The sequence below is a fragment of the Myxocyprinus asiaticus genome, chromosome 23, assembly GCF_019703515.2.
Source record: "Myxocyprinus asiaticus isolate MX2 ecotype Aquarium Trade chromosome 23, UBuf_Myxa_2, whole genome shotgun sequence".
NCBI classification, from domain to species: domain Eukaryota; kingdom Metazoa; phylum Chordata; class Actinopteri; order Cypriniformes; family Catostomidae; genus Myxocyprinus; species Myxocyprinus asiaticus.
The window spans coordinates 25,510,975-25,533,312 of NC_059366.1; the positions used below are offsets into that span (position 1 = coordinate 25,510,975).

At 42.0% G+C, this 22,338-nt stretch overlaps 1 protein-coding gene across 3 annotated transcripts; it reads left to right on the plus strand.

Annotated features, from left to right (window-relative positions):
- Positions 1–75: 75 nt before the first annotated feature.
- LOC127413578 (uncharacterized) lies at positions 76–15,961 on the plus strand. 3 transcript variants are annotated; one of them, XR_007892612.1, is made up of 3 exons: positions 76–748; positions 876–1,902; positions 12,245–15,961. XR_007892612.1 is itself a non-coding variant. In XM_051650830.1 (3 exons), the coding sequence occupies exons 1-2, from the start codon at positions 820–822 to the stop codon at positions 1,900–1,902; spliced, it is 777 nt and encodes a 258-aa protein (XP_051506790.1). In that variant the 5' UTR covers positions 76–819; the 3' UTR covers positions 2,413–2,428. The 3 variants fall into 3 exon arrangements, 1 of the variants encoding a protein (XP_051506790.1); XM_051650830.1 differs by lacking the exon at positions 12,245–15,961 and adding an exon at positions 2,413–2,428 and having other exon boundaries at positions 76–1,480; positions 1,787–1,902; XR_007892611.1 differs by having other exon boundaries at positions 76–1,902.
- Positions 15,962–22,338: the final 6,377 nt, after the last annotated feature.

The window sequence follows — 22,338 nt, forward strand, 5'->3', positions numbered from 1 at the left end:
GGGAACAAATTGAACCTGCTGTTGGGTGGTCGTGAAAAGTCCAGATAAACTTTTGACTGCCGAGCACATCTGAATTATGAAGTGAAAAAGATGGGTTCATTTATTTGTAAATGCACACACCAGGTGGCAAAAGCATGGGACATTATTAATGTAGCTGTCATGTGAATTCAACATAAACACAGGAACAGAGAGGAAATATACAATTTACAAGCATCTTACTGACCAAATCCACAAAGCAGCCTTTCATTCACCAGGGCTGTATGTTTAAATAGAAACAAGGTGGTCAATGGTTGCACGTCATCGTTAACCTCTCAATAAACAAGTGAATTATACAGACCTGTATAAAAAAATTAAAAAAAAATAAAAAAAAAAAGTGACCTGTGGTTTTGATTTAACATGGGAAATGTACACTTAACTGACAAAACAAACAACTAAGTCAACTTTCACATTTAATGCTTGTTTTGTGGTTGCATTTGATAAAAACTGGGCACATTTAGTGCAGCTACAAATTATATGAACTTTATGCAGAAAAAATTTATCCAGGATCCAAATTTAGATTTCTGCAACATTTGAGTGAATTGTGAACATTTACCAAGCATAAATATCTTAGTGATCATGTAACTGTGTTTTGCATCTTTATACATATCTTGTAATATCCTCGTGTAAAGCCCACCTCGTGTGAAGACCTACTTGGGTAAAGACCAGCGAGTCTACCTGTGCGAGTCTACCGAGCAAGGACACCGACAAGGTGCCACTCACCATAGCACTTAAGTATCGTGTTATTGTGTCTCTTGTCTTATTTTTCTTCTATATACTAACATGTCTACTTCACGAATAACACATGCCTTGAAGCACATCCCTGTTATCTGTTACAGACCGTTTACACGATATAGATGCAAGACCAAACGCAACACACACAACCTATGGCCACTTTGCACTTCAGCACCTGCTCCGCTCTCTTTCTCAGTGGGACTCTGGAACTGCCAGTCAGCTGTGAACAAAGCTGACTTCATTCCAGCCTTTGCCATGCAGTCCACCCTCAGCATCCTGGCACTGACAGAAACATGGATACATCCAGAGGATACAGCAACACCTGCTGCTCTCTCCAACAATTTCTCCTTCTCTCACACCCCTCAACACACCAGTAGGGGTGGGGGAACAGGTTTGCTCATTCATAACAACTGGACTTTTTCACCACACTCTTCACTATGTAACAATACTAGTTTTGAATTCCATGCTATTACTACAATGCAACCCACAAAAATACATGTTGTTTTCATCTATCACCCTCCAGGTCAGCTGACAAACTTTCTTGAGGAGTTGGATGTCCTGCTGTCCTCCTTGCCGGAGGATGGTAGGCCACTTGTGGTTCTTGGTGATTTCAACATACACCAAGACAAGCCCCAGGCCACTGAACTGAATACTCTCCTGGCCTCATTTGACTTGGGAAAACTACACACCACAGCAACTCGCAGATCAGGCAACCAGCAGCATTTTTACACTTAACTGTACCAACTCAAATATTCTTGTTACTCCTTTACATGTCTCTGATCACTACTTTGTTCAATTCAACATGACCCTCCCATCTACATTAAAACAGACTCCACCTTTGGTTTCCTTTCGCCGTAACCTCCGTTCCCTTTCACCCTCTCGCCTTTTCCACTGCTGCCTCTACCTCTCTTCCCACACTAAATGTATTTACCACGCTTAATGTAAACACTGCCACAGACACACTAAGCTCTACTTTAACAACCTGTCTAGACAACATCTGTCCTATCTCCTCTAGGCCAGCACATGCTACACCACCCAGCCCCTGGCTGTCTGACGTCCTTCGTGAACATCGGACTGACCTCAGGGCAGCTGAGAGGAGATGGCGGAAATCTAAAGATCCAGCAGATCTAGGTAAATATCAGTGTCTGCTTGCAACTTTTTCAGATAACGTTAATTCTGCAAAAAGCATCTGCCAAATGAATAAAATGTAAAAATGTAAATGTTTTAAGAGTTTTCCTTGAAAATCTATCATCTAGCTTTTTTACTGCAAGAACACATTCGGTTTGAACAGTCAATTGGCCATCCTAGATAAATCCCTTACATTTTCAAATAAGGTAAAATTTGTCAGAAGACATGCCAGATAAGTTTAAGTAAATGGTTGCATGTCTTTGATTTGAAATGCCCATTTCGCTTTCAACAGCAAGGGTCAGTCTATCATTATTACAATTTGATTTAAACCATGTTTTATAAACTCAGCAAAAAAAAGAAACGTCCTCACACTTTCAACTGCTTTTATTTTCAGCAAACTTAACATGTGTAAATATTTGTATGAACATAAAGATTCAACAACTAAGACATAAACTGAACAAGTTTCACAGACATATGACTAACAGAAATGGAATAATGTGTCCCTGAACAAAGTAACAGTCGGTATCTGGTGTGGCCACCAGCTGCATTAAGTACTGCAGTGCATCTTCTCCTCATGGACTGCACCAGATTTGCCAGTTCTTGCTGTGAGATGTTACCCCACGCTTCCACCAAGGCACTTGCAAGTTCCCAGACATTTCTGGGGGGAATGGCCCTAGCCCTCATCCTCCGATCCAACAGGTCACAGACGTGATCAATGGGATTGAGATCCGGGCTCTTCGCTGGCCATGGCAGAACCCTCCACCTCCAAACTGATCCCGCTCCAGGAGTACAGGCCTCGGTGTAACGCTCATTCCTTTGACGATAAACGTGAGTCCGACCATCACCCCTGGTGAGACAAAACCACGACTCGTCAGTGAAGAGCACTTTTTGCCAGTCCTGTCTGGTTTAGCAAAGGTGGGTTTGTGCCCACTGGCGATGATGTTGCCAGTGCCGGTGATGTCTGGTAAGGGCCTGCCTTACAACAGGCCTACAAGCCCTCAGTCCAGCCTCTCTCAGCCTATTGCGGACAGTCTGAACACTGATGGAGGGATTGTGCATTCCTGGTGTAACTCGGGCAGTTGTTGTTGCCCTCCTGTACCTGTCCCGCAGGTGTGATATTCGGATGTACCAATCCTGTGCAGCTGTTGTTACACGTGGTCTGCCACTGCGAGGACGCTCAGCTGTCCTTCCTGTCTCCCTGTAGTGCTGTCTTAGGTGTTTCACAGTACAGACATTTCAATTTATTGCCCTGGCCACATCTGCAGACCTCATGCCTCCATGCAGCATGCCCAAGACACATTCATGCAGATGAGCAGGGACCCTGGCCATCTTTCTTTTGGTGTTTTTCAGAGTCAGTAGAAAGGTCTCTTTAGTGTCCTAAGTTTTTATAACTGTGACCTTAATTGCCTACCGTCTGTAAGCTGTTAGTGTCTTAATGACCATTCCACAAGTGCATGTTCATTAATTGTTTATGGTTCATTGAACAAGCATGGAAAACATTGTTTAAACCCTTTACAATAAAGATCTGTAAAGTTATTTGGATTTGTACAAAATTATCTTTAAAATACAGTGTCCTCAACAAGGGACGTTTCTTTTTTGCTGAATTGCAGGTTCTTAAAAAGTTACTGGTCACTTCACGAAGTATTAGAGGGTTATTCTGGTGCAACTTCACAAAACCAACTAGGTGCTTGGAAAAGACAAAATACTGGTGAAATATATCTTTATTTGCCAATGTGTTTTGGCACAAATAAAGTTATATTTCTTACTCTTTCCCAATTCCACAAGTGTTGCTGGTTTTACCTTTTACAATCACTGTATGCAAAAAAGAGTTTTACTCTCATTTGGCACTTGGCAAGAGTTAATTTATAATGAATGTATGCCTTGAAATCAGGAAAATATATGTTTAGGTGGGACAGAACAAACCTGAAATCTATAAATTGGAGCTCAGGGCATCGCAGGCTGGTCTGAGATCTGTGAGAGCCAGAGAGCTGGTATGTGATAATACAGAGCAGAATGCTGTTTTTGCTGGCAGCTGGGCAGCAGCTCTCTCTCTCCCCCAGATGAGTCATTAACAGGCAGGCAGAACCAAGTGTCCTGGCTTTAAATGCCACTCTCTAAAAATAAACCCCCAATTGCAGCCTGACTTATGTCTCCATCAGTATTCTCTGTTCCAGGCCTGCGTGCTAGCATAAATGCTAACCTGCAAAGAGCCCATCCTGTGGGACGGGAGGACCACCACCTTGATTACTCATGATGTTAATCATAACAATCTTGAATATTCAGCTCAGCCTTGCACAGAAAACATATCTAGGAAAACATGAAGAAGTGGAGGTGCAAATAGCTGAAGAAACGCACACATGCAAGAATGATGTAGAATGAAGATGGATTCTGGGTAGGGTGAGAGCAGAGGTTCCTCTGTGCTGAGGGCGATAAGAACCTTGGTTTCAAATAAGGTTACATAAGGCATGAAAGTGCACTGTTAAGCCTGCGCTTGTGTGGAATGCGGTTGTCGATGTGCATGCATGCATGCATGCATACATGGCCCTTCATATCTGAAATCACAGACAGACAGAGTCTATGGCCTCTTGTGAGGGCCTCTTCCCCACTGGACCAAATTCACCATGTTAATGGGGAGAGATAAAGGAGGACTTCATAATGCTCGGTGGGACACCTGCTCCTAGTCATCCACACTGGGCAATCCAAGCAGCCTGGGTGTTTACTTCACACAAGGGGACACCAATGGATTGGAATTGAACACACACTCACGCACAGACACACAGGGTCTCACAGGATTTGGGATAGAATAACAGTTTTTCAGCACCTCAATGCACAGACGGCGAGGGGCCCCTCTCTCAGAGGGCTTAAGGAGTCCTGCCCAAAAGCAGCAGCTGCCTCAGGACCTTTCCCCCCTCGCAGGGGCCCAGGGAATCACGTGGCTGCTCCACAATCAAGAGCCTTTTAACCATTTAATCATTTAGCTAAGAGAGCACACACATATAATTCTCCACCCTAAACAGCTGTCACAGCCCTGAGCGGCTGAAACCAAAGGACATCATTAACCACCGTGCTTGGAGACAAGTTAGCATTTTATATCTGACAAAGTTATCCCACAGGATACTACTCAGTCAATGTCAGGATGCCTGAGGTAAAAGGCTTTTAATGGGTATATGAATGATAAATTGAAGTGTGTGGTATTAGAAAAATAATTCATAAATATAAAAAAAAAAAATCTTGAAGCAGTTATTTTCAACTAACACAAAAGTAACGGAAATATAGTAGTTGACCTATCCATAAGAATCCACCCACTTTATTTTCTTAACGTGTAATTTCAAAAAAGTCAAAAGAGCTGTTCTGTAAATTACTGGTAGTCCTAAAACCTTGAAGAATTTCGAATGGGTTTTTAAATTGGCGTACTTCAAATTATGAGTAAAAAGAGGTCTGTGGTTAACATTACTTGAAAACATTCATTTTGTGTTCTACAAAAATTGCACAATCAATCCTCGAATGAGAATTTTAAAACCATTGTGTTGCTAACAAATAAGGACCACAACGGTAGTACACATAATTACACGTCATTCATCAAGAAAATGATTGACGAATTATGTGTAATTAACTAAACAGTTCTATTAGTACCAAATAAAAGGCCCTCATAAGCTGTAGATTTAAACCAACTAAATCAGAATTGATTCAGTCTTCCAAACATTTGTCAACAGGAATGAGTATTTCAAAACAACCACAACAAAATTAAGATACGGAAACACATGCATTTGACGGATCAGACTAGCTCCACGTGATTTCTCTGTTGAAATCACATGTTTTCCATTTGATTGGCACTGAAGGATATATTTAGACAAACAGCTAACAGACGCACTGGGACATGCTCAAACAATGCCGGATGACACAGAATGTAAAAGTGTCCGTCAATCCTCGTTTCAACAAAGTCATCTGCTGTGCCAAGTCTGCCAGACCTTCAGGAATTATCAGCGTGATCAATGGATATATTTTGTTCCTCTCTCTCTCTCTCTCTCTCTCTCTCTCTCTCTCTCTCTTTCTCATGGGTGAGGACACTAATCAGTAACACCATGCTATGCAACATGGTTTGTTTAATTGTTCTGGTAGTTTACAAGGAGACTGAGGACTTCAGAAAAACAGGGAAGGGTGGAGGGGTGCAAAAAACTGGCAATAAATATTGTTGTTCCATCCCTAATTAAATTGTGAAGTAATTTCTCAACACAAAGGAGAACACAGTTTATCTGTTTAAAATCAATAGCCCATTTCACAGTGAGCCACGTCCCAGCAAAACGACAATGTCATTACTTATTCTGTTCTCCAAAGGTTGAATCTGTCATTTTTCCCCCTTGTTTAAGAGAGAGAAAGAGAGAGAGAGAGAGAGAGACAGACAGACAGACAGAGAGAGAGAAAGTCAATAATAATTCCTCTTTTATAAACGGATGGATTTGGCTGTCAGGGGACAGCTTTTCAAACGCAGTGTCGCAGCTCTCTCAATGACTCTTAAGTAATGCCTACAGAGCCACTCACGCACAAATAAGATCATTAAAAGCACTGATTACCTCTGAGCCTTCACCACTCATCTTTAAAATATTCTTTACTCTGACGAGTGGAAAGCCAATTTAAACCGAGATGTTAAAACGAGCTGAATACGATGTGCTGAGGCAGAGGCCGTCTTCCCAAACAATTCTGAGGCATCCCGATGACTGATTACCCAGCCGCTTATTTGTTTTGAAACAATTACTGGTAATCATATTGATGTTTATGCACGGTGCCCTTTCTGAGAAGTAAAACTCCGCTTTGTAATTACATCAGTGGAATCTAATCAAGAGGAGATAAACCTTCACCTATGCTAACAACATATTAAAATGCAAATCAGCACAGTTGCTGATATGTACGCACTCGCAGGCCTAATTACCCCTGTGATGTCACAGACACAGTCCTTGTGTTCTGTTTCCTTGGTAATCTATCAATCTGAGTCTAGTCATTAACTTTACAAATAGTATCAATGAGACGTACAAATCAGAAATAATCTGTTTTTGATGAGCAATGCAGTTGCAGATGAAGCTTGGCAAAAAGATGACATCATCACCCTATAAGACAGACATCATCATCATCATCATCAAGCCCTGCAGCCAAATATGACTCTCATTACCAGAAGCAAACATACAGAGAACTGAAGGAGCTTGTGTTCATGTAGCTCACAGAAATGTAAAGGGATGGTTCACCGAAAATGAAAATGCCACTGTTCACTCACTCTCATGTTGTTTCAAACATGTACAACTTCTGTATAACAAAAAATAAGTTTAGCAGAATGTCTGAGCTGCTCTCTTCCATATGGTGACCAGGGCCTGGTCATACATAAACATAAAACATCAAAAAGTAGTCTATAACATTTTTGTTTTTGAGAAATTCATAACCATTTATATTTGGGTCAAAAAAGACCTTTTAGAACACACTAGATATACAGATTTTCTTCTGAAAAGAGCATCACCTATGTGTCAGTAGTGGTTCTATTCTTTTAGAGTAGATATACAGAAAACGAATTGTTTTGACTGAAAACAGCTAGCAATTGGAATACTTGCACATTGCATCTGTTTGAAACAAATACAGTATCATGATTAATATTCTAATAGACTTATTTCAAACAAATTTCCTCCCTGACAGATAAAAAAAAAAAATAATAATAATCAAATTCCATAGACATCCATTGAAAAGGGTCCCTTTTTTTGACTTGGGCCATTAAGTAACCATCTAGCAACCATATAGTAATGCACTAGAAGCCCCCTAGCAACACCCCAGTAACCACCAAATACACCCTGACATAAACAAGTATCATAATGTAATTATTATACAATAATTATACAATAAAAGTATAATTATTTATTACATTAATTGTTTCTTTGTTGTGGAAAATCCAAAAGGCAATTTGACCAAATACAAGATTAAGATTGGTCAAAAATCACCCAACCATAACAGGAGAGTTAAGACTCGTTAACTGTATTCAAAGTCTTAAGAAGCCATAAAAAAGTTGTCTGGGGAACAGACTGAAATTCTGTCATTATTTACTTAATCTTGCTAGATGGACTGGTCATCTTTCACTTTTTTATTGTATGGAAAATGAGCAGCATGGACATTCTGCTATAAATAACTCCTCTGTGTTCCACAGAAGAAAGCGATGAGGGAGAGGAAATGACAGAATTTTTATTTTTGGGTGAACTATCCCTTTAACTTACATGTCACCCTGAAGGTAAAGTTCCTGCTGTCAGTTCCTCTTCAGGTCAGAGAGCACCACCCCTCACTATTCTGACTAAGAGAATGTGGGTATGACCCCTCACACACCCATACACAGCACTCCATGAAGACATGTACCTTTCATCTACCCAGTGAGGATGACTCTGTGATGACAGTCTAGGTTTCAATTAGACTGAGAGAGAGGCTGACAGAGACATGTGAAGAGCTTGAAAGCAGACAGATGGTGTGAGATAGAAATTACTGTTCTCTTCAAACCTTTTCATAAAGAGACTACCCTTGGCAGATCTCCTGAGGGAGACACATGGGATGATTGTTTATGTCAATAATTCATATTCAGGCAGTGATCACCACACGGCCTAATGTGAGCCATCTATGAGCACACAACTGGTTTGTTTCTTCAGTAATCAAGAAAGAAAAAAAGAAAAAATTCATCCAAATTACTTCCACAAAATGTAAGTAGGATCTTGGTTTCTGTAAAAGTATGGCTGAACTTTTGACTGTGAATCAGTCAGAGATAAATGAGGGTAATTACACACATGGCCCAACTGTTTAAATAAGGTTACAAGTTAGGTTAAAAACATTTCTAACTGCTGCGGTAAAACTAATGCCAAGACTGCTGCGCTTTCCTTCGTTGCAATACATGGGAGACTTTTATATTTTTTATTTAAAAAAAAACAAAACAGGTCACGTACGCATTAAAATTAATGTTCGGAACAGCATGCTGCCATACTACTCTTACTATTTATGCAAAATGTGCATACTATGCACACTATACATACTATGGCATGGAAAACCCACTACTACAGTACATTTGCCAAAATATGCAGTGTAAAACAGAAAACTGCAATATAGCATACTATTGAACAGTATGAATTTAACAGTACGCAGTATACAAACTGCACAGTATTCAGTAAATAATAAGCTAGTAATCCTTTCCAAACATAGCCAAAAATAACAAAAACAAGACTGAAATCAGTAATTGAAAATAAATATTAAACAAATATTACATGCAAGCACTCATCTCCAAAGTTTTGAAATCAATTTAAAAAAATCCTGAGGGAGATGACAGTCATCATGATGCTGTTCAAAACAAATAGATTGAAAGAATCTCTCAAAAATACTGCATTAGGTAAACGTATTCCTCTACAACACACCCAACAATACTTCATTACACACAAGCATATTTTCCATGATGATATTTGGCTGATGGTCAAGAGAGTTGTGATTTACTGCTCCACCTGCTGGAGGACACACTGTACACTTCAGCTTACATCAAGGCCTGGAACTAGGGGGCAACAGTGCGCTCATATTCATCCCGCTACGTTTATAATGAGGTGTTAGAGAGACAGCAAGCACAGCACTGAAGGTCTGAGGTCAGTTTTATAGAGTGATTCAAGATGATTTAAGTCAAAGCTAGGGTTTGTGGCAGCTCGAAACCCGACAGCTAAGAGCACAGAACTATAACATTTAACACGAGTGAAGAGGAATGGCATCCGAACGCCGTCGTAAACACGGCAGACACGCATGCTAGTAAGGAGAGTGTGGGCGGGACCAGCCCACCAACAGGCCAGCATTTAGAGCAGCAGGAAAACAGACGGCCTGGCCATGCTCCACGACGGCCCGCTGCTTACCAATTAGAAACCGGCCAGCTTTAACTGGAGAAGAAAAAGACTTAAAAACACAAGGGACTAAACCTCAGACAATGACTCTACCCGACTCCCTGTAAAGCCACGGTCACACTAGACTTTGAGCATGCAAAATTATTTTGGAAACCACATCGGACAAAGACATGATGTCACATGCAAGGGCTCTTCACACAGGAGGCATTCTTGTATCTGTCTTTTTCGTTTTTAAATAGTTTTTAATATGCAAACATGTGTTAAAGGCCATTCACATCAAATGCATTTTTTCATCTATTTTGAATGCTAGATGGATTTCTTTGACCGTTGCGCTGCGTCTGGCTGTTCCCCCCCCCAAGCATTTTGTGCAGGAACGCTGCATTTTTAGATGCTGTGTCAAGTTAAAAAGAACGTCACGAAACACCTCCATTCTGCTCTATTTGTGATATGGTGTTTAGCTTTATTTTATCATAAGGATATATTTGGGGCGAACAGCCCTTTAGACAGGCATCTATGACTTGCAATACGTCTTGCTGGTTTTTTAAAGGGGTCATGAAATGCCCTTTTTTTTTTAATATAGATTCATTATCTTCCCTGAGGTCCACTGATAATGTTAGTAAAGTTTTTTTTTCACCAAAACAGTCATAATTTTGTAATATATGATAATTTTCCACCCCGTCTCTGATCATCTTTCTGAAAAGCTAAATTTTTGCCTCAGCTCCTCCTTTAAACTTCTATGTAAACAACCTCTGTTATGACTGGCTAACAGCGTGCAGCCCCTCAAATTCAGCCATTTTTGAAACTCAAATCGGAAGAGAATAAACAAGCACCAAAACATTCGAAATATACATTTTATGGTTTACACATAACGCACATCAAAACCATTGCATCCGAAACTACACTATTCATCTCAAGCACAACTGTTAACACTCACACCCTGTCTACATCGGACGCTATAATTAATGATGCTGTCTACCATGGAAGCATCCATTGTGGCGCATCACACCAACAGTAAACAAACAGGTGTCCCCTTCCATTTTGCGCTGGCGCTACCACTGCCAACACCACAAAGAAATTGTGGCAGGGTGGAGGGCGGGCCGTGATTCTGCACACCCGGCCCCTGATCAGCCTGATTAGGGGCCGGGTGTGCAGAATCACAGCCCGCCCTCCCACAGAAACATTTCAGAAAGTTTGTGTCGGCGTGCCTGGTGTAGACAGCCTCAAGCCGTTGCATCAACGGATGCGCCCAGTGTAGACAGCGTGTCAGCATCAAACAATCATGACATTTGAAATATTAATGAATGGAACTGTTTACTTGCGTTTTTTGATCGGATCCAATAGTGCTTTTAACTGCCCCATGTCCTTCAGTGACAATTCCTTGGCAAAGACACATCCAGTTTATAATCCTTCACAGAGGTGCACGTCGCCAGAAACAAATCAAAACGGTCAAAAACTTCCATCTAGTGCGTGTTTACATCAACAATTAAAAATAGCGCCGATAGGCGAAAAACAGTTTGTTGAGCAGTGCAAGCAACAAACAACCAGAGCCACAGCAGCTGATGAAACATCTTCTCTTTGGAGTTGTAAATTGACACCACGTATTTTAAAAGTGTGTCAGAGAGACAACAACAGTCAAAGATGTCTGTGTAGTACGTTTGTATACAAAAAATAATTCAAAATTGTTTTAAATCATATCAAGTTAAAACAATTCATATTTTAAAAAGATGGAGACATTTTCATTTACGCATTTGGCAGACGCTTCCCAAATAGCACACTTACATCTCAGATGTCCGTTTATGAGCATTTATCTGGGATGCATCGCATTCTAATTAACATCTAATAGACTTCTTAAAAAGAGCAGATTTACAAACATTCTAAATCATAAATGTCTCAGACATCTGCTGAATGTCCTTTTGACATCCGAGAGGAAACGTCTTATAGACGTATTTCAGATGAGCAGACAACCTAAAAAATAAGGCTTCTAGATGTAGACACACATCAAATAGACATGTGTTAGAGTTTTATCCAAAGCGACTTACAGTGGCATTCATGCAATACATTTGTTAAGTTTGTGTTCCCTGGGAACCAAACCTCTGATCTTGGCATTGCTACAGGAACCCTAGAGACACCCGAGCTTTGTTCTATTCCATTGCGCTCCGTCTAGCTGTTTTTGAATGCAAGAACACATTTTGTGTGAACAGCTCCTAATGTATCTCAGTAGGAGGAGATCTGTCTGAGAGGGCAAAGACCAATGGAAAATCCCATTGTGGCCATAAAAGCCAATGCTGCATTTCTTCGCTGGGGTTACAGTATACAGTCTGGAGCTTTCCTGGCAGCTGGGTTACTGCCGCCATAATTCACAGCACATAAATCTAGGCAGTCATAACGTACAGCAGGGCTTGAATGATGATGAAGACTGAGACAGAATTCTCCAACTGTCTCTCTCTCTCTCTCTTCTGAAGGTGGACCTTTTACAGAGCAGCGACTGGGCAGAGTGGATGTAGGTTTCTGAGAGTAAGAGGTTAGTGCTCGGACATTGAGCCATTAGGGGAAATCACTTAGAGGAGAGGGAGTCAAGGACGCCTGGCTGCGAAAGGAGGCTGATGGGAAAGGAATCAGGCAGGAGCCAGAGCTGGCGTATGAGCCACCAGGGACAATTGATCCTAAGCAGGACGAGTCTGTGACAAGATTCTGGACTGGACAAGAGGCCCCTGTCTACAAACCACCTGTTTTCTCCATTGCTGTCCGTCTCATTTTCTCTCTCTTCATCTCTAGTGTAAACACTACTTCCTCATCTATAAGGTCAGGGTAAGGTCACCGAGCTGACCTCTGGTACACAATCCTGAGGTGTGGCACTTTATACACACTTCTATGAGACAGCCAAGGCTGGAAGAGCACTGGTGCATATCTGCCAGTGGAAAGACAAAGCAAGGACAGCTCACACAGAGATAATCTAACAGTGCACATTTTTGACACTTTTAGGTCAACACAGGGTCCAAAATGACCCTTTTTGCCTTCCAATGTAGGGTGAAATGAGAATTTACCAGCCATAAATATTTTAACTGTCATTAATCTGTATTCTGCATTATTTTAATTGAAAAAAGGGTTTTCCTGTGCTTTCGATGGGATTAAAGTTTTATCTTGAATATTTGTGACAAACGGGGCAAGTAATTGCATCACTCGCAGCATAATTTATATATACAGTAAATCATATACAATAGCTCAGTCAAACTGCACCCATATCAAAAGTGACACATTGTGATTTTGTAATATTAAAGGGTTAGTTTACCAATTTACCAATCCTCATGCCATTCCAGATGTGTATGATTTTTTTCATCTGCTGAACACAAAGATTTTTAGAAGAACATTTCAGCTCTCTAGGTCCATACAATGCGAGTGAATAGGAGCCACATAAGGGCAACATAAAACATAAAAATCCATATCTTCAGAAGACAATATTTAATATCTTCAGAAGACAATATTTAAGACATTTTATCATAAATTCTCCTCCCTGCCCAGTAGGGGGCAATATGCACAAAGGATGTGAATCACCAAAAATAGGAGAAAGTGAACGTGAAGTAAAAAGGACTTAAATATTGGTCTGTTTCTCACCCACACCAATCATATTGTGTCTGAAAACATGGTTTTAACCACTGGAGTCATATGGATTATTTTTATACTTTGTGGATTTTGGAGCTTCAAAATGTTGGCACCCATTCACTTACATTGCATGGACCTACAGAGCTGAGATATTCTTCTAAATCTCTTCCATTTGTGTACTGCAGAAGAAAGAAAGTCATACACCTATGGAATGCCAGGAGGGTGAGTAAATCATGAGAGAATTTTACATTTTTGTGTGAACTATCCCTTTAATACAAGAAAGATTCCATTTGGTGAGAAAAACTTTAGGCATTCTATACAAACCTCTGATGGTAAATTTTCCACTAAGGTGGCACGCAAATCATAACGGCTTGTATGTCTTTAATTTGAAACGTGCATGTCACATACTTCATGGTCAGATTAGAATTCTTCCAATTCGATTTAAACCATGTATTATGTTGCAATTACTGCCAACAGTAGAGTAATTTGGTTCAATACAAACGCTAAAGACAATTTGCATTAATATTTTATTAATATTAATATTGTATTAATAACTTGACAAGTGTTTATTTTGGACCCTGGATCAAACAGTATCCCCCCCACCCCCCAAACGTACATCTCTCAAACAGAAGTGTCAGGAATGCAGTGCCGATGATTAATTGCACCTGTCACCTCTAACTCTAAGAGCTAAGCATCCCTGCCAATCTTTCTTTACCACTTTAATGATGACAAAGCTCTTTGCCCCAAACATTGCTGAGTAAATGTTTATATTGCAAGGGTGCACAATTTGCAGAGGTTTGTCTCCTGAAATATACGATTTTTCCAATCCTCTACACCTGTAATTTAGCTTTCAACAGTGCAATAGTTATTTTTGCTGCCCCATCTCAAATAAAGAACAGCACACTCATCAAAATGAGCTCCATCTGAGACACAGGAAACAGTCAGACTCAGCTCTCTCTCTAAGGAGGGGCAGATTGCCCATGGGCTGCATAGCGGACAATCTACAAAACAAAAAGGACACAGATCAGAGACAGTGTTCATTCTACAATTGTCTTATGAACTAATAGTCTGAAGTGAGAGCTGTGTCATCAATAATTGTTCAGTATATAGTTTCCTAAAATGAGATAATATTTACATCATGACAACTATGTTTAGTATATACAAACTACAAAACAGTAATGTCAAAAAGTTCACATTTTAACCTGGAAAGCAACTAAATTGTCCGTCCTCTTCCTAAACAAACTTACCAGAAATCAGTTAAAATTTGCCTTGTGCATGGGCAAAAGCCACCCAGTGGCATTCTGCTGTTTAAAACTGTTAAAATACCCTGAGCATATACTTCCATCTGCTGGCGGCCAGTGGTATTGCACCTGCTGTCTGTTCAAATGAGCAGATGTCATTCCAAGTTTCTACACCAGAGGCAGCTGCTCACCCCTTTTTAAAACAGCAATGAATTCAATCGCTATGAATGACATAACACATCACAGAGCTGTATTTTTCTCTGTTTCAAGACATTTGTGACTTCAAAAAGGTAAAAATGAGATCCTAAGAGAATATAAAGTGAGTAATGTGCCATTACAATAAAACAAACTAAATAGAAAAAATGCTTAAACAATGAACAAATTGTATCTGTCACAACATTGCAGTGTTGTATGGTATAATGGAGTTTAAACCACTGCAGGAAGATTTCTACAGGAATGCTTTCTAAAATAAGATAGGATATTATTATCCACATCATAAAGAAAATGCAATCAAACAGTGGCCCCAGAAAGTATTCAGACAATTAAAATCACTCTTGAAAAGGTACAAGTATTAAATTATTAAGCCAAGTGACATTTAAAGAAAGATAGTACAAGCATACTAGATTATAAATTATACAACAATAGATGTACTGCTCAAAATGAGTCAAATTATTTGGACACTCTGTAGTTAAACTACACCTGCAGTAACTTTTCTAGGACACTGGTGTGAACTGGAGGTGAATTGATTTCATGCATCCACCAAAATGACTTTGAGACAAGTTGGTTAAAGGTAACCAAAAAATATCTTAGAAAAGGTGCGTATGTTCAGAGAAAAAGTAGGTTGTTTGAGGATTATACTTCATTTTCTACTGAACAAATTGGAAGAATATCAAGTCCAAATCAAGGACATTGATGGAAAAAATTTATGTGAACCTTTAGGATAATGATTAAAAAAAAAAAAAAAAACTAACAATTCAAGTCCAAATAATTTCAGTGTGGTTTTGACCTGCCCCATCACATTTCCTGCGCTTCACAACAGAATTCTCTTCATGACCTGATCAGACATTGTAGAGGATGTCGAAGTCATTTAAAAAAATCATTTTTCTTTTCTTTTTTTGCAATAATGAAACATTGTGTCTTTCCTTAACAAAAGTGGGTGTACTTCAGTGATGTATGTGTACAAATGTGACGAGGAACCCAAGGTTCACAGCTAAGTAATTGTAGGGATGTCTTGCTGATATGCCAGCAAAACGAGGATGTGCTCTTTCCAAGAGTTTTTCCTTTCCATTGTCGTCTTTGGCTTGCTGGCTGAGAGTTGTATTGCACTATACTTCTTTGTAAAGCTGCTTATGAAGAATATGTATTCAAATAAATAATACATAATTGAACTGAATCTTGCTCTTGACCACTGAATGCGTGTCTGAGTCACAACAAACGTAAAAAAATTAATCTGCAAGAAAATGAAACATATCAACACCAAACACTGGTGCTGAAGCCAGATAAAGAGCACAGTGATTGTTGATTGTATGCTTTCTCTGCTGCCTCGGGGCCTCATGATCACACAGGGACCAATGAATGCCAACTTGTATCCAGAGAGTCTACAGCTTAATGTCAGGGCATCTGTCTGTGACGAACTCAAACGGTGTTCAGTCTAGAGGTCGACTGATAGTGGATTTTGCAGATACCAATAACAACGGTGGTGGAAAAGGCAGATAACAGATTAATTGGCTGATAGTTTTTAAAATTGATTTATAGAATGTTAAGTCTTTCCTAAATATGAGGGGTGCAGACACAGAGGCTAAAAGTAGGGTTGTGCCGATCGACGATGGTCAGAGTGATAGCCAATAGCTGATGCCTTTGACAATGTTAAGAAGATATTTGGCTCATTTTCCCATTAATGTATTTTATTATTATTATTATCGTCATCATCAAATTAATTAATTACAAATAATTTTCCCCGCGGCACACAGACACATGCTTGAAGGAACACAGATAACAGAAAAGCCGTCTATACGCATGTATGACACGCTGTTCTTTCGGAGGCGTGCAGTCTCGTGGAACACATGCATGTAAAAGTTTCTCACTCTTTCTTTGTTTCTGTCGTCTGAATTATTTTTTGCAAGAACAGTATCTGTTTCGACCTCACTCTGACCGTCACTACAGTCTAAATAGAATGATAACCTTCGTTCCGCCTTCTCTCGAGACCTTATGTAAACAAAGTCATGCCCATTACCCCGGAAGCGGAACGTCACGCACTTACAAAAGCGGGTTAAACTTCCGGCTCCTTCTCTTTACCTTTCTCGCCTCAAAGACCTGGTACAGGTAGGAACCGAATTAATATTTATTCATTCACCATTCAATTCATCACCCAGGTGGTGCAGGTGCCTTGTGTCCCTGTGAATTGTGGTGTTTTCTTACTTTTTTTTTTATTATTCGGAACCATCACTCAATTAGTGCTGTATGTGCCTGAGAATTATGATGAATTTTATTGCATTATTCTGATATTCTGAGGCTAGTTTCTAACATACTAGCCATTCAATATTATGGATTATTTCTGTTTTCTTTCAGAGTATCCATCACTTAAACCTAGTGAATATACTTTATTACAACATTTTGGTGAGTATTGTTGCCCTTTTTTGTGACCTATATCACTGTTCGCAGTCGTTGGGGTTTGATATAGGCCTGCAAGGTACATTCGCGTACTGGTGCGGGCCTTTTGCTTTGAGTGGGCTTGATTTACCCTTCACTGCTGTTCGCAGTCAGTGGGATTGTGTGGGGCCTTACCTGGTGTGGCAGGGGTATCATGGCCTCTCAGTGCTGCCGATTTTGTCGATCAGCTTTGGACCCACGTGATGGACATAGGGAATGCCCTTCATGCCTGGGGATGGCTCATTTGAGGGAGGATGTGGATAATCCCTGCAGGGCAGCTTGTGACCTGTCCAGAGAGGAACGATTTCACTGCGCTAATAGGGTATGCGGTTCTGTACCTGAGCGTGGTAGGGAGAGGGAACGCTCATCAGACAAGCCTAGTCATAAGCGTTCTCGCAAGCACTCACGTGATTGTTATGACACCGCACATAGATCAAGCCGTGAGAGGGTGGTTGAAGTAGCTAAACTCCTGCTCTGCCAGCAGAAGGTGGCAACACAGACACTCAACTACAGATCCTGGCAGCTATTCAGAGTTTATCGCAGAGTATGGACAGAGTTGAAGCTCGTCACTCTCTCACCATCACTACTTCCTGGTCAGGAATGCATTCCTCCACCTGGGCAACAGTGTCATCCTGACAAAGGCGCAGAGAATGCTGATGTATTATCTCTTCTTGTGCCCCACTCGCTGTTCGATAATACACAGCAGTCAGAAGGAGGGAGCCAGTGGAAGGAACCCCATTCGGATTCCACCGAAGTGGATGAGGAATCGGCAGTGGAGGAGGATTTTCCAGCAAATACTCTTGTTACTAGGGCATTTAGTGCAGCAAAAGATTGCTGGTTTGCAGCCTTCTTTGCCTGATCCAGCTCCTGTCAGGGGTGTCTGGGAAGGCATATTTCAGACTAATTCTCCATCTTGCATTCCAGTGGCAGATTATACCTCAATGTTGAGGACAGCATGGAAGAAACCATTTCAGAAGCCTCAATTCAATGCAGGCTGTAGACGGTTGGCCAATGGCCGTTACCCAACGGAAACTGGACTGGGGGACATGCCACCAGTAGAACAAGCGATAGCATCATGGACTGCTCTGGGACATGCCCGTGCATCTGCTAACCCTCGCTGTCCCAGGAAGGAGTGTGCGAAAACTGACCGTCTGATCTCATGATCTTTTAATGCTGCTGCACGTGCAGCTCGTACAGGCAATGCTTTGGCTATCCTCTTAGCAGCCCTAAGGAAAACAGTAAGTGCGGATGACCAGGATTCTAAGAACCTTGTTGATTCTGCTCTGGCAGCCCACTCACAATTGACACACGATGTGGGGGAGGTTATATCTTCGGCTGTTTTATGTCGTAGACAGATATGGCTGGCACAAACCTCTTTGCCAGAGGCCATAAGAAGCGAACTAATGAATTTGCCAGTAATGCCCGGTCACGTCTTTCATTCAGATTCTCAGGAGGTGCTGGATAGGGCTGAGCGCTCCATTACAACGAGAGAAGCCATCCAGCAGGCTTGTCACAAACCAGCTCCAGTCTTCAGACAAAGATCTCGAGAAACTCAAAGGCCGCAGCAACCTGCTTGGCCTAGACACATGAGTGGCGATCCTGTTAGTGTTCAGGGGCAGAGCTTTCGTGTCCAAAGACAAAATCCTGCCACACATCCCCAGAGGAGATCTCAGTCCCATGGGGGAGGCCAACAGAGAAGCTCTGAGGGGTGCAGGACATGACGGCGGTCCTGCATAAGGGTCAGGGGCCGGCCGTCGACTGTTCTTCCCAACTTTCACGGGCCAGTTGGGAGAGAGTGGTCTCAGACCAGTGGGTTTTATCCACAATAGCTCACGGGTATCAGCTACAGTTTTGATGGCGCCCCCCTCCCCCTTTTTCAAGGGTCCGAATGACTATTGTCAAGGACCCAATGTTGGAGCCCATATTGATGGAAGAGGTACAAACTCTTTTACAAAAAGGAGCAATCGCAAAGGTGCCCTTCAACGCACAGCAGATTGGGTTTTATTCAACCTATTTCATAGTTCCAAAAAAAGATGGTGGTCATCGTCCCGTTCTCGATCTCAGGCACCTCAACCAGTACTTAAATTCTTCCATTCAAAATGGCTCACACAAAGATGGTATTGCAGTCCATATGTGCAGGAGAATGGTTCACGTCCCTGGACTTAAGACGCGTATTTCCACATTCCAATTTGTCCAGAGCACAGGCCTTTTTTCCGCTTTGCTTTTCAAGGCCAAGCTTTTCAGTTCCAGGTTCTACCATTCTGCCTGTCTTTGGCACCGTGAGTTTTTACTTGGGCGATCTCAGCCACCCCAGCTCCCCTTCAGTTGCGGGGTATCAAAATCCTGCCATATCTGGATGATTGGTTAATTTCTGCTCCTCTAAAGCAGGTGATCAGGAACACGGAGAAGTTACTAGCTCATATTCTGTCCCTGGGGTTCACGGTGAACTGGAAGAAGAGCAGTCTCCAGCCTCAACAGCAGGTAAAATTCCTGGGGCTATATTTCAATTCCATAACAATGGAAGCATGTCTCACTCCCCAGAGAATAGACAGCCTGGAGAAGGCATTAAGTCACTTCCAGAAGGGGAAGCTTGTGACAGCTCACAGGGTTCAGAAACTGGTAGGGGACTGATGGCGGCAGCATCAATGGTGATTCCCTTAGGCCTGCTGAGGATACGTCCGATACAAAAAAGGACAGAAGAGGCTGTTGGTTGCACAGGCCTGCATGCGGGCCTTACTCCATTGGAGGGACAAGGATTTCTATTTAACAACAGACGCATCACTGACAGGCTGGGGAGCCGTTTGGGAAGGCAGGACAGTAAGTGGCAAATGGGACCCCCCCTTGGTCATCAGAACACATAAATGTGCTTGAACTGAGGGCTATTCATCTCGCTCTCAAGGGTCTGTTACCGTTTTTATGCCACAAGCATGTGCTAGTGAGAACGGACAGTACCTTGGCAGTTTACCACATAAATCACCAAGGTGGGACAAAATCACTACGCTGTCTCCAGGTGGCAACGGATCTGCTGACATGGACATGGCCACGGCTGTCCTCACTGAGGGCAATCCACATCCTGGGTGTGACAAACAGAGCAGCCAACATTTTGTCCAGAACAGGACCTCTCCCAGGAGAGTGGCGGTTACACACGAAGGAAGTAGCCTGAATTTGGGCCCGATACGGGACAGCTCAGGTAGATCTTTTTGCCTCCAGGGAGACGACCCATTGCCTGGGATGGTACTCCCTCACGGTACAAGACGGCAGCTTAGGCCTGGATGCTCTGTCACAAGAGTGGCCGACAGGCTTATTTTACACTTTTCCCCCCTTTCCTCTGATTTCCCAGGTCCTCCAGAGGATCAGGGAGGGTCATTGCACAGTTCTGCTTGTTGCTCCACGCTGGCCGGGAAGACCATGTTTCCCGGACGTAGTTCAGCTGATTCAGGGTCCCCAGTGGAAACTACCATCACAGGCAGATCTTCTGTCCCAAATAGACGGGCAGATTTGGCATCCAAACCCAATGGCACTGCGCTTGTGGGTATGGCCTCTGCAGAGTCAGTCCCTCAACAGCTAGATGAAACTATACGTGAGACACTGAATTACGCCAGAGCTCCATCTACTCGCGTTAATTACTCCATAAAGTGGAGATTTTTTTCAGAATGGTGTTTAGGCATGAATGTTGATCCAAGAACCTGCTCTGTGCCACTTGTACTTAGATTCCTCCAGTCTCAACTGGAACAGGGCAAAGCAGCCAGTACAATCAGGGTTTATGCCTCATCTATTTCAGCCTCTCATGGGGGAGTTGATGGCCAGCCAATAGGCCGACATCCCTTGGTATGTCAGTTTCTGAAGGGAACTCGTCGCTTGTGTCCAAATCGCACTTTGCAGGTACCAATTTGGGATTTGCCTTTCGTGCTAGACTCTCTCACCAAGCCCCCATATGAGCCTATGGCTGATGCAGATTTAAAAGCTTTGTCTCTCAAGACAGCTTTTCTCTTGGCTATATGCTCTGCTAAAAGGGTAGGAGAACTGTGTGCCCTATCTACTAGTGATGACTGTTTACATTGGAGGCCAGATGGCACAGGGGCGACACTCTGGCTCAACCCTGCCTTTTTACCAAAAGTACTTAATCCTCAGTTTAGAAATCAAGTTCTGGAGGTAGTTCAATTTCAACCCCCTTCTTTTTCACAGGTAGAACAGCAGAGTTTGCTCACCCTAAGTCCAATAAGGGCATTACACACCTATGTAAATTTTACTCAGACTTTGAGGAAGTCTCATTCTCAGCTTTTTGTTTGCTATGGAAAGGCCAGACCGGGGTTGCCACTTTCTAAGCAATGTTTGTCACATTGGTTGGTTGATGTTATTTCCCATGCTTATATGGACAGAGGGTTGCCAGTTCCTATGGGAATATGGGCCCACTCAACCAGAAGTGTAGCTACTTCATGGGCTGCACTAAAAGGAGTTCCTCTGGGAGGAATTTGTGTGGCAGCATCATGGTCTACACCATGTACTTTCGCAAAATTTTACAGAGTTGACGTAACTAGTGCAACACCTGTCAGCACTGCAGTTTTGATGTCTGTTGCCCAGCGAGGTTTGAATAGTTCGGATTCTGTAGTTCCTCGCGACCCTGTTGACATGAGTCATCCCATTTAGACCGTAGTGACGGTCAGAGTGAGGTCGAAACAGATCGTAAGTTATGAATATAACTATGGATCTGTGAGACCGAAGGATGACTGTCACTATCCTTGTCGCTCGGAACACTGGGGCGTTCAAGGTAAGAGAACGAGCCGGAAATTTAACCAGCTTTTATAAGTGCATGACGTTCCGCTTCCGGGGTCATGGGCATGACTTTGTTTACATAAGGTCTCGAAAGAAGGCGGAATGAAGTTTATCATTCTATTTAGACCGTAGTGACGGTCATCCTTCGGTTTCACAGATCCATAGTTATATTCATAACTTACGATAGTCTATGAGTGCTGCAAATGACCTCAGACATCTCAGCTCAGGAGGTGCTTTTAGTTCAGTTTGCTTTATTTCCACAGAGCAGTTCATTGTGACCACAACTCTGCAGC